General features: G+C 43.1%; 2 protein-coding genes across 5 annotated transcripts in view; one reads left to right on the top strand and one right to left on the bottom strand.

The window, feature by feature from the left end:
- LOC307201278 (ribonuclease pancreatic-like) overlaps nucleotides 1–10,712 on the bottom strand; it is an 86,679-nt gene extending 75,967 nt beyond the window's left edge. The window contains exons 1-2 of one of the 4 annotated variants that reach the window (XM_079950339.1): nucleotides 10,259–10,712; nucleotides 6,471–7,163 (exon numbers count right to left, since the gene is read on the bottom strand). In XM_079950339.1, the coding sequence (XP_079806465.1) occupies nucleotides 6,713–7,144 (432 nt within the window). In that variant the 5' untranslated portion in view covers nucleotides 7,145–7,163; nucleotides 10,259–10,712 and the 3' untranslated portion in view covers nucleotides 6,471–6,712. Of the gene's footprint in view, nucleotides 1–6,470; nucleotides 7,164–10,258 lie in introns of those variants that run through there. The other 3 variants (XM_079950340.1, XM_079950342.1, XM_079950341.1) reach the window with 3 other exon arrangements.
- Nucleotides 1–13,121, top strand: part of LOC307201264 (angiogenin-3-like) — a 346,417-nt gene that overhangs the window by 286,884 nt on the left and 46,412 nt on the right. The gene's annotated exons all lie outside the window — the stretch shown is intronic.

Genomic DNA, 13,121 nt, shown 5'->3' with positions numbered 1-13,121 from the left:
GAAGCATTTCACCTTTTTACACTCCCACCACATATGATAAAATGTTCCCTCTTTTTCTTTACATTTCCAATATTTGTTACACACTTTGTACAGAGCCAGTGGATTTTGAGGGGATATTTACTGAGGCCTTTTGTGGGCACCATACCAGGGCACCCAGGCACTCATGAGTGCCATGCTGGTAACTGCTGTTCGAATTAATTTCCTATCTCAGCTGTGATGGGAAGAGACTGCCTAACAGCTCAGAATATCTTGGAAAGAGGAGCAAAATTCAGATCCGAAGCTGCTTATCTCATTGTGTGCATAAACTGACACCACCCTTTCACTCATACAGCACTGGAAGGGGCAGATAAACTTGTGTGCATGAACCGACACCACCCGATCTCCCATACAGCGCTGGAAGGGGCAGATAAACTTGTGTGCATGAACCGACACCACCCGTTCTCCCATACAGCACTGGAAGGGACAGATAAACTTACTTGCCTACCCTCAACCTCAGTACAGCAACTACAGCAATAGTACTATAGTGCCAGACTGTTGAGCTTCAGAGCTAGGAAAGGATGGAAGTACACATCTATGGGGGCTGTGGGGGAAGAGAAGAGACTTCCCAATTCTTTATTCCCCCTCGTATTTTCTTGTGGCGTCTGATTTGTTCCTTCTAACAGCAACGTGTCCAGGAGGTGCAGATTGTTAAGACTAGATGAGCATCCCTGCTTGGGATTGCCATGCTGTAAGATCTGCACCCCCTCCATGCAGACTGAAGGTTTAAATATGTGTATAAATCATATTTCTTAAAGCTACAACAGTCTCTACCATGTCTTCAATTTTCCAAAGGAGCACTGGGTGAGTCCCTGGAACACCTTGGGATCTTGCTACAGCTCGGCAGAGGAAAGTGTTCTTGAATATGCATGAATGTCATTTTTAAATTCAAACTCAGCTGCTGGAATATGTGGTTTGTTTTAGCAGAATGGGTGTTGTATTATTAAAAGGAACTTCATTTAACTTGTACTGTTATTGCTTAAATAAAAACATTAGAGTGACGTATACATCCTGTGTTCTTGGGTCTCTTCCTCACTCTGCACAAGGAGGGCTGGTAGTCTGATCAGCCACTAAACTCCACCATTTGGGTGTTTTTGATTCAGGAATATAAAAAGAGGGGCATAATAGAAGTTTATAAGATTATGCGTGACACTAAAGAAGTGGCTATTCCTCTCTCCCTCTTCTGGTGCCATAACTCTAGAACTCAAGAGGTCCTATTAAAATAGCCTGACAGCAGAGTCAGTGATAGGCAAAAGAACATACATTTCCACACAATGCAAAACTCCCTTATGAAATAAATTATCACAAAGCATTGAGATAGCCATTGTCTCCTGGTGATTATATGCAGCCCTACTCATTGCTATTCAAGAAACATTCAGTTTGTCTAGGACTGCATTCTGAAAGAGATCTGGAGGTTGGGATGGATTTTCCTAATATAAGATATACTTTATAAATTATTTATAAAGGAAATGTTCCAGGGAGCTCTAGCTTCTCTGTTGCTGAATCCTTCCCCTACCCAGAGGCCCCTTCCAGTCCCATCTGCGTTCTCAAAGACACCCATGGGCCCCGTCCAAACCCAAGATGTTGCATATGAGTTCAGAATCTGGTCGGAATGGGGATTCTGCCTCTGGATCACATCATGATCTCATCCTGCAAGGTGTTTCATGACATTTAGAGGAGACTGAGTAAATGAAGGGAGTTCTGGTTGCTGGAGGGACCAGAGATACCAATCCCTAAAACCTTTGGGAAGCCAGTGGCGAAGGAAGGAGAACAGGCACCCAGGGCAGGGGGCGGGGCAAACCGCCCGTCGGCGCATGCGCACGTGCCGCTATGCACCACATGTGCGCCGCTATGTACCATGCATGAGTGTGCACCGTATGTTCAGCAGAGTCAGTGGAATCCTTCACTCGCGGCTGCAGCGGTGGTGGAGGGTTAGGGTACACTGTATGGCGCTTGAGTGGTGCCGCGCATGCGCCACTGGTCGGTTTGCCGACGGCACCGCTTGAGTGCTGTACAGATGGTGGAGGAGAGTGCCGCTGTGAGCAGAGGATCCTCCACACGCGTCTGCGGCAGCACAATGATGGTGCGCGCCCGGGGTGGCAGGGCGATCTCCCTGAGGTGTGCCTTCTTATCACACCTCCTCAGAGATGGCACCCGGGGGGCCCGCCCCCCTTCCTCCGCCACTGGGGAAGGCTCCATGTCACTTCAATATCATACATGGAATATCATTGGCACTCAATAATTATAAAGTAGTAGTTAGGCTACAGGTCCACAAAGAAGCACCACCTGGAACCCCCTGGGATTTTGCTTGAGTTGTGCAGAGAGAGATTCTACTTGTATATGCATTAATGTCATTTTTAGATTCAAGGTTTTTTGCTAGAATACATGGTCTGTACGATGTTCTCCTTGTACTGCAGTTAGTTTTTCCATAAGGCTTAAATCCCAGGTCTGTAAAATCCATGCATAAAAGAGATCCGAATTAAATGCTCCTCCTCTTCTCCCAAACCTTTGGCTAGTTAAACAATCTATAGCCTTTTAAATTGGGGTGGGTATTGTTTTGCTTGTTAGTATTGAGGCATCTAATCATAAGCCTGCATTTTTATCAAAGCTTATATTTTTGATTAAGGCCTGTATCTTAAAAAGAGCTTAAAGATTTTCAAATGTTTATGCCAGGCAGAAGACCAGCTGCCTAAGAACCTTGGCAATGTTTATTCTCCTGGACAAGGGGGCCCCCGATTTATAGCAGAAAACAATTCTCAAAGTCGTAAAAAGGGAATTACAGGCTGAGAGCCAAGGTTACACTGACCCTACATATTACAGAAGATAAAAAAAAGAGATAAACATAATTAAGAGTGGGTAAATAGTAAAATAAAACCATGTGCCTCCCATTAAACTTGAGCCATATTTTCCTAAGGTTGAAAGGTCAAGAGCAGTGAAAAAGGCAACTGGCTTGGCTGGAGAAGATAGGTTTCTTCCAATCTTATTTTGAGGCTGGAAACTGTTCCTTCCTTTTTTACTTTGAGAAGGTTTATTCTTCTAAAAAGCTATCTATGTTATGTATTAAATATATATAAAGAGAAATGTTCCTCCTTGTGCCTCTAGGACACGTAGGGGGCAGGGCTAAAAGAGCTATTGCTTTTAGCTATAAGGGCACATTCACCTTAGGCAGAACTGACATTTTTTCTTCATATTGCCATGATTATTCTGGTGTTGATCTTTGGTCTCCGCCATTCCTTTAGCGCATAGCACCTGCACTGGGGAGCCCCTGTAATGATGGGTGCTAGTCTGGCCTTTTTAAATGGTTTATATTTGTGGAGCATGGCATTAGTACAGATGACACAACTTTAGTATAAAACATACCCCTCAAATTGGATCATGGAGGAGATTGCAAGCCTTGTTGCTTTAATCCCAACAGGAATACAATATAGTCTCCTGAGGAAACACCCCCCCCACACACACTGCCCAGGCTGCATTTTACAAAATGAAGAAAGAAAATCTAGTCACAGGCCACATCTATTACATCCATCATTTTGTATATGCCGGTTCTTGTGAAAAATGTTTTGCTAATGAAGAAATCCGTTAAAGATTGGCCTTATTCTCTCTGAACAGAACAAGCTCTTCTGATTTCCTGCTTTTACTTGCAAATAGCTTGTAAACCATGGGTAGGCAAACTAAGGCCCGGGTGCCGGATCTGGCCCAGTCGCCTTCTAAATCCGGCCTGCGGACAGTCTGGGAATCAGCATGTTTTTACATGAGTAGAATGTGTCCTTTCATTTAAAATCTCTGGGTTATTTGTGGGGCCTGCCTGGTGTTTTTACATGAGTAGAATGTGTGCTTTTATTTAAAATGTATCTCTGGGTTATTTGGGGGCACAGGAATTCGTTCATCCCCCCAAAAAAAATATAGTCCAGCCCCCCACAAGGTCTGAGAGACAGTGGACCAGCCCCCTGCTGAAAAAGTTTGCTGACCCCTGTTGTAAACTGTTCATAGACAGAATGTAGGTTGAGATAAAGGACCCCTGACAGTTAAGTCCAGTCGTGAACAACTCTGGGGTTGCAGCGCTTATCTCGCTTTACTGGCCGAGGGGGCTGGCGTTTGTCCACAGACAGTTTTTGCGGGTCATGTGGCCAGTATGACTAAGCTGCTTCTGGCGAAACCAGAGCAGCGCATGGAAACACCATTTACCTTCCCGCCAGAGTGTTACCTATTATCTACTTGCACTTTGACATGCTTTCGAACTGCTAGGTTGGTAGGAGCTGGGACCGAGCATCAGGACTGACCTTTCAATTGGCAAGCCCTAGGCTCAGTGGTGTAGACCACAGCACCACCTGCGTCCCTAACTACTTACTGAGAACTACTTACTAAGTAACTACTTACTGAGCAGATAATGCAGAGGATTGTGGGTTCTCCATAAATTTCTGCATTTTGAAGTTTGCTAGGGTAACGGATATGAATTCACCGATGATCATGTCTGCTGGAGGACCGTAGGAATTGGTTTGAATTGTTTTTTCCAATCTGCAATAGCTCAAAATCTTGCTAGAAGAATAATGCATCAGCAACAGCAGGAAAAGCAGGTGGCGTGCTAACCATTCTTGGGCTGAACTGGAAGCCATCATGTTTACCTATAGTCACTAACAACATTTCAGTCTTGGCTGAAGTTATAAGGAAACTTGGATACATAGAGGCATGTACCTGCCTCAAATCTACCTCCCTAACTGAATTTATGTAAGTTGATAGGAAAGGCACCTATATAGACTACAACACAGGACCATCACATTTGGAAAGGGCTGTTTCTGTGGCTTATATTGTGCCTGGCATCTGATTTGCCATAGGACATTTAAAAGTAGTGATGCTGATCAATAATTATAAAAATTACAGGGTGAGATATTTGTTTTGCTAAGGTCCTCAAGTCTCAGAGCAAGCAAAGTTATTATGCTAATGAGATTTCTGCTATAGCCCAAGATCTTCTCCCATGTGAAGCAGTGCCTTGGACAGTGGGCATAACTTTCTGAATGGAGAGAATTTGACACAAGTGCAGGGTAAAAAAGAGGCTTGTTTTCTGTGAACCGCCCTGAGACCTCTGGGTATAGGGTGGTATATAAACTCAATAAATAAAAATAATAAAACGATGTACATATCCCTTCTTCTGATTCAGACCATTCACCCTTCTATCCAATTACTGTCTACTCTGAATAGCATTTATGCTCCATGGCACACCAAAGGGGTCTTTCTCCCATGCAACTTGAGCTTCATAAACTTCAGATGTTAGTACAGTCGTAACTTCACTTTGCAGTGAAGGAAACTGCCAGAAGGCCTTCTGAGATGGACCTCAGTGTCCACGATGAATGGTGCAGGTGGAGACACTCCTTCCGGTATGCAGGTCTTGAAACCCTCCAATAGTGTTGAATTGTCTTCTTCTAAAATTGCCTAAAGCTGTTGATCTTTGAATTTGCATTCCCCTGCTCCCAAAGACTCATTGCTTGTTGTGAATTTGGAAACATTTGATTTTGAGGAGAGATATGTGCCTAAGAATGTTCAATAGTTTTATATTAACTTTGTAGGCAAGGAATAGCCGCAATAAGCACTGTATCTTCCCTTCCCACATATTATTCTGATAATAATATATTATATATTATATTATATTATATTATATTATATTATATTATATTATATTATATTATATTATATTATATTATTATATAATAATAATAATAATAATAATAATAATAATATTCCAGGCTGCACTGGAAGTTATAGACAGCTTTTTCTAGGGGAAGGGTTCTGGTCTAAAACTTATGTTCCCCCCTCTTTTGGAGTAGCACATTTACCACACTAAGCTCCCCTTGAAAAAGAGGAGAGATGGTCTCTCCCATTATGGAGGCGTGTGGGCAACCATGTGAGGGCATTTTGCCCTATAGGGGAAGTGGAGACCAGGATATTTAAGGTTCTTCCACCCCACACTCTCCCCTCTTTTCTTTGAGACACCCATCCTCCCACCCTTTGTAGTGTGAGCCTTTTTAGGGGGACTGAGTAAGAACCTATTTTTGGAGGGGTGACACTAATTGGACCATGCATTCTCCTTTTTGTCTCTTTCAAACTCTTGGGTGTTATCTGTGTTCAGGTAGCATATTGCAAGCCTTGTGCATTACTCCCAACAGGAACATGACCCCCCAACCCCCAACCCAAGCTGTGTTTTACAGAACAAAAAACTATTTAAAAAAAAGAATATCTGATCACAGACAGTGTCTATTATGTTCATAATTTTGAATATTCCGGTTCTTGTGGGGGGGGGGGGGAAGTGTTTTGTTATGCAGGAGTTCGTTAAAGATTTGCCTAATCCACTCTGAAAAGAACAAGCTTCTCTGATGTCCTGCTTTCACTCATAAAGAGCTTCTGAGCTCTTCATAGGCAGAACGTAGGCACAGAGACACACATTTTGCTTTTGATAGAATGAACTTTATTGAGAGAATAGCCATTGAGAGAAAGCCACAGAATGCGTAGTTAGAAGCCTGGCGTCATTGCCCTTAGAGCCACAGCTCCCAGGGTCCCCTGAAAAGGGCAAATGACTGTTAAACTGGGGAAATTCAATGATGTGGTTACGTTGCAGGGAGAAATGGCCAAAGAAGCGTTCAATGGCTTCAATGGGCAGAGCGTGGCTTGCGTGGTTTTCTGCCTATCACAGCACCTTCTCCAGGTGAACGGGCTTCTTGTTTTCGCAGGTCACACGAACGCGTTTGGAGGTCTTTGTGCCTTTGTATTTGCAGTCCTTAGGAGGTTTACCATTGGTGTAGCTGCAGTCAATCATGGCGAAGTTCTCGTTGCTGTCATAGAATTTACCTTGCCATTGCTTCCCACCATTGCCGCAGACCTGTAGGACAGACTCTTTGTCACGGTTGATGAAAGTATTCCTCGGTTTGCATCTACTTGGGTTCAGATTCCTCTTCACCATCATGAGGTTGCAGTAGGCACTGGGGTTGGGGGCTTGGGTCTGGGGATAATCAATGTGCTTGTTTTGAAAAGCTTCCCAAGACTGCCCTTCACAGGACTGCACCAGGAGGACGCTGAGAAGGATGGCCAGCCGAACCAGCAGGCAGCTAGAGACCAGCATGGCAGCATCTAAGAATCTACTGGGAGGAAAAGGAAGAGGAAGAAAAAAAGGAAACGTTAAAGAGATGCCTATTTCTTAAGGGAGGGACGACAAGAACCTTTATACACCTTACAGATAATGTAGCGGTAGAATTTGGAGTGTTCGTGGGAAGCTTCTATGGAAACAAAATTAAATATGATTGGCACGAATGGGAGGTCCTGCTCCCTTTGACTCAAATATCAGGTATGTTATGTCACGGCTAAAAATTGGCTGCTGTTTCTTTAATGCGAAAAGAACTAAGTAAGCGACCTACAATGACTCATGCAACCTTTGACATAATTGTACCTGTATATATAGAGTGGTCAATGTTAGTGTTGGGTGTGGGTTGGTTGGTTAGAGAAAGCTTTTTTTTTTTTTTTAAAGATATTTATTAAAATTTTAAATTTTACACATAAACAAAACAACAATAGAAACACAAACAAAAACAAGTATAATTTCAATCTCTTTTTTTCTTGTGACTTACTTTCCCGACCTCCTCATACCTCCCCTTTCTGTATTCCAATTTCTGTTTATCAAATCAGCAAATCCTTTCCTTATTCTCAATTTAATTTTTAACCTTTCTTTTCTTTTTATTTAATCATTACCGCTGAAAACCACTTAACTTCTAAACCCATGTCCTTCTAACATTCGTTAATTTTACAGTGTTTCCTAAGATAGTCCTTGAATTTCTTCCAATCTTTCTCCACCGTCTCTTTCCCCTGGTCCCGGATTCTGCCAGTCCCATGTAGTCTATCATCTTCATCTGCCATTCTTCCAAGGTGGGTAGATCTTGTGTCTTCCAATGCTTTGCAATAAGTATTCTTGCTGCTGTTGTAGCATACATAAAGAATGTATAACTTGCTGTTGAAATGGAATACGCAGAATGTTCTATCCTTCTTTAACACCACTTGGCTGACCATACCCAGGAGAAAGGCCTCTGATTTCTTCAGGAAGGTATATTTAAATACCTTTTTTCATTTCATTATATATCATCTCCCAGAAAGCCTTAATCCTTGGGCACGTCCACCAAAGGTGAAAGAATGTACCTTCATTTTCTTTACATTTCCAACATTTCTTGTCTGATAAGTGGTAGATCTTTGCAAGCTTGACTGGGGTCAGGTACCACCTATAAATCATTTTCATAATATTCTCTCTCAAGGCATTACATGCCGTAAATTTCATACCGGTGGTCCACAACCTTTCCCAGTCAGCAAACATAATATTGTGTCTTGTGCCCACTTAATCATAGCTGATTTAACCGTTTCATCCTGCGTATTCCATTTCAACAGCAAGTTATACATTTTTGACAAATTCTCAGTTTTGGATTCTAACAATTCTGTTTCCAATTTTGATTTTTCCACCTGGAAGCCAATTTTCCTGTTTGGTTAGAGAAAGCTGGTAGTGTTGATGTGTGTACAGTTGGTTGGTCGTTTTGCAGATAAAGACTTTTAAGAATAAAAGCAGAATTCTGCAAAGTACTCTTTTTCAAGGACTCTTTGTGCTGACTAGGGTCCGAGGACCAGAGAAAGGAGGTCAGAACATTTGCTTTTCTCTAACACTGACCTATTATGCGTGTGAGCGAGATTTGGACCAGGACCAGACTGGAGGAGGGAGAGATAAAGAGCCCCCTGCCTCTGCTACCATGATCACAGTCCAGATACCCCTCAATGCCTAATTTTTATAAACCAATTTACTTGATTCTGAGCTCAATTCAAAATGTTGGTGCTGACCTTTAAAGCCCTAAATGGCCTCGGCCCAGCATACCTGAAGGAGCATCTCCATCCCCATCGTTCACTGAGGTCCAGCTCCGAGGGCCTTCTGGCAGTTCCCTCACTGTGAGAAGTGAGGTTACAGGGAACCAGGCAGAGGGCCTTCTCAGTGGTGGTGCCTGCCCTGTGGAACACCCTTCCATCAGCTGTCAAGGAAATAAACAACTATCTGACTTTTAGAAGACATCTGAAGGCAGCCCTGTTTAGGGAAGTTTTTAATGTTTGATGTTTTATCGCTTTTATTATTATTAATAATAATATTCTGTTGGGAGGCACTCAAAGTGGCTGAGGAAACCCAGCCAGATGGGTGGGGTATAAATAATAAATTATTATTCTTATTTGCTAATTACACAGCCAATGTGGTGCAGTGATTGTTGTTACCTTCAAGTGAGCAACTGTGATGTTAACACATGAGAATGCTGGAGGTGAAATAGTTAAATAGGTGACCCAATCAGGACCCAGTGGTGGAGTCAGAGGGACTATAAAACCAGCTTTGGGAGGGGTAAAGGGAGGAGTTAGTTGGGAGTTGGGTGGTTGGTTGGAGTGGGAGTGAATTGGGAAAGAGTTTGTGGGTAGGTTGAGTAAGTGTAGCAAAACAAGCTGAGTCGGGAATATTTAGGGGCTAGGAAGACAAGTAAATATCTGAGAGGTGGGTTAGTGAGTGAGAGCAGGTAGTGGAAGTTATAGGTCTGGATAGGCACCCCATGATTGTAATTGACCAATACCGTTTATGAAACCACACGCTTGTTAAACTGCAATAAATAAACAAAAGTTTATGTTCCAATTTAACCCTGACTGGACTCAGTATTATACCAGGTAGGGCCTGGGTGGTGGCAGCGAGAAATAAAGTGGTGGCACAGGGATCAATAGATGGTGAAACATCTGGGGACCCTGTGTGATCGCCACAACAATATGCATGGGAGGTCCTGATCACAGATCTCCCACATCTCATTTGGCCCCATGTAGTTCACCTCTCACCCTATATCACCTTACAATCTGGCCTTTACCCTGAGACATTCCTGCCTCCTTCAAATTTCATGCTATGCCCATCAGCTGCATGCACATATTAATGGATGTCCCTCCCTCATTCTCTTACAATGACAATGGTGCCCAGCAGCAGTTGAGGAGGATGCAGCAGGGCAGACAAACATCCTTCCAATCAGCCCAGTTGGACTGATTGGAAGGGTGCATGCCTGTTGCGTCTTCCTGCCACCCTGCCAGTCTCACCCTGTCCATGCTACGCCTCTGGTGTCCACCTGAAAGGTGCCGGAACTGAGTTATGGCTGGAAAAAGCCCTGGATGTAGCACTGGGCAAGGTTTCACTTACCTGCCACTGGGTTCAGCTCCACGTCAAAGAAATGGATCACACTCCGGTTGGAAGGAGCTAGTTGCCTCCGACTCTGGTCAACAAGGAGCTTTCTATACAGTAAGCAGCTAGGCAGGGCAAAGAGGGCAGAGGGAAGAGACCAGGAAGTGATTTGTGTTGAAATCAATTCCTATCCCAGTGCTTCCCAGTAATTACTGACAAGCGACAGTCTCATATTCAAAGTAGTAGGGCATGTTGAAACTTACATCCCATTGTCTTAGAGCTGTGTTTTCCAAAACAACACAATGAGATGGTGGCCTCATCTTAATTGTTGCCTCAGATAGAAAGAGCTGTGTTCCCTTTTGTAGTACGACTCATGCAACACATTGGTGACTAATATACACACAATACAGTGGTACCTCTGGTTACGTACTTAATTCATTCCGGAGGTCCGTTCTTAACCTGAAGCACCACTTTAGCTAATGGGGCCTCCCACTGCTGCTGTGCCGCCGCCGCACAATTTCTGTTCTCACCCTGAAGCAAAGTTCTTAACCCGAGGTACTATTACTGGGTTAGCAGAGTCTGTAACCTGAAGCGTATGCAACCTGAAGTGTATGTAACTCGAGGTACCACTGTAATTACCAAAATGATTATGCATTCTTTATCAATCTTCTTCTTTTTAAAAAATATAATTTTTATTAACAGGCCAATCAAATCACATTATTTCTAAATCACATTAGTTCCAAATTATACAGCCAGATTTCTAAAATTTTGTTGGGGGTACCCATACTTCAAGCTCCGAAAAGGGGTCCAAACATCACTTATATTGCTGCTTTAATTAGACAGTTCTATCCAGTTCTGTCCAGATAGTCTCTTTGTTACTTTCCTCATCTTCTTGTTCTTATAATATATTCCTTTCTTTGCGATCTCCGATAATCTTCACAAGCGGGTTGAAAACAAACATCCTCTGTGTGGGTTTTACACTCTCCAAAAATCATATCACATAAGGACAGATGCCATTTCCACACCTCCGTAAAGAACTTTCCCTCAGTCTGTCCGTTGATTCCCCCAGGCTTGCCAAACATATCTCAGAGGGCTCTGCCAGGTCTAGATCACATTCTGATAACTATTCGCATTCCGATGACCCTGGTCCTCCTCCCCCCGTCCTTCTTAGGCAAGCCTGTCTTGGCGAGACACCATTTGAAACTGCGTCATAAAACTTTCCTCCGTTCTCCGATGTTTACCAATCCTCTCTTTGATCAATAATTCACTCCACACAGTTCTTGAATTCCTGCTTGTGATTAATAAATTGCAATGATTCTTCTCTCTGGGGTGGAGGGTTATTAATACTCACATAAGGCAAAAAAAAATAATAAAGTTTTTTCCTCCACCCCCTTTCCATTTCACTCCAAACATACCAGTCTTTTAATGGTGATTCATCACTTGATTTATTTGTCCCGCCCGTTGCTCCGCTCACAGAGATCCATTAATCAGCAGTCTTTACTCCCAATCTTCGCTTGATGTATGTGCTTTAGCTTCTTTCTAATTATGTATTTCCAATTATATATTTCGAGCCAAAGCAAACCAGTGCGCTGATTGGAGACAGCGTCAGGAAGAGCCGACATGAGAGCTTGTGCCAAGTGTCCGCACCCCCTTCTTTCAAATCCGGGGGTGAATTATGGACACAGCTGGCAAGCAGTCCCCCCCATCCCCTTGGGGGACCCAGGAAGGCTGCATACTTCCCATAGCAGCCTCTTAATTACCTCGTGTGGGTCGGAGAGATGTTATTGTCAGCCATCTTCCAATGCACCCCCTGGTGGCCCCCATTCTTTATCAATTTTCTGAGAAAAATACAAAAACTTATGCAAAGCCAAAGAGACTTACGAACTACCCAACCTAAGATGAACTTATAATATCTTATTTCAATGGATTTTTCAAGTACTTAGCTCAGTCTTTTGTTTTCTTTATCTTTTTGGGTAAGTTCATGAAGATACCAACAAAAGGTAATTTCAATGTTGTTCACAATACCGAGAGATGCTAATGAAGTTGTAGATGGATGTTAATAAAGTTGTAGACAAGGTGCCAGCATTTTGCACCTGTTTCGCTCTGGCAGTCCAAGTAATCAAGAGGCCACTGTTCTCCCCCGATGGGGCTTTTTTACTGGGGCTTGCAGGTAACACACTCCCAAGGTATTTTTCTGGGTTTCTTCAGTGGTCTAAACTCAAAGCCTTGATACGTATATTGATATTGAATTTCATAGAGAATACTATTTCTTGGCTTAAGCTTAAGAGACTGAATTGCTTAGATTCACTGTATGGATGGGAGAAACCTTTGTCAGAAACCCTCGACTTCCACTTGGTGCAGACAATACTAAACTAGATAGACCAGAGTTCTGACTCAGCCTAATGCAACTTCCTGTGTTGTTGCTTTTTATGGGATGGGCCCTGTCTCTTATTAAGCCCTGGATTTTTTCAAAATCCCTCTTGGTTTCTCGCTTTCTCCCTGTCATTCAGGAATTCTGAACCCTTTGATGTGAATTTGAGGAATTTGCAGCACATTCGTTCAAATATTCGTCATTGAGTGATGTGCTGCTAGCTTGTCCCATGTTCTCATATAGTAGGGGGCCAGGAATCAATATTCTTTCAATAGCAACAGTGCCCAAGGGCTCTGACTAATTGTTTTGAACCTCCTTGGAATGCTTGGATGCAACTTCCAAATAGGAATAGGGAATTCCAACACAGTTTGGCTTTGTTGGCTTGTCAGCCTCAGGGAGAACTGCTTCCTGGGAGCAAGGAGACTGTAATCAAGCCATCTGCCAAGTCTGCATCACTTTTCCACGAAGTCAGCCTTCTCCTAACTTGCTGCTCTTTGGATGTTGTTGGAC

The sequence above is a fragment of the Podarcis cretensis genome, assembly GCF_951804945.1.
Source record: "Podarcis cretensis genome assembly, chromosome: 13".
Lineage (NCBI taxonomy): Eukaryota > Metazoa > Chordata > Lepidosauria > Squamata > Lacertidae > Podarcis > Podarcis cretensis.
The sequence above is the reverse complement of the archived record's forward strand: the minus strand, read 5'-3'. Positions and strand labels throughout refer to the sequence as shown.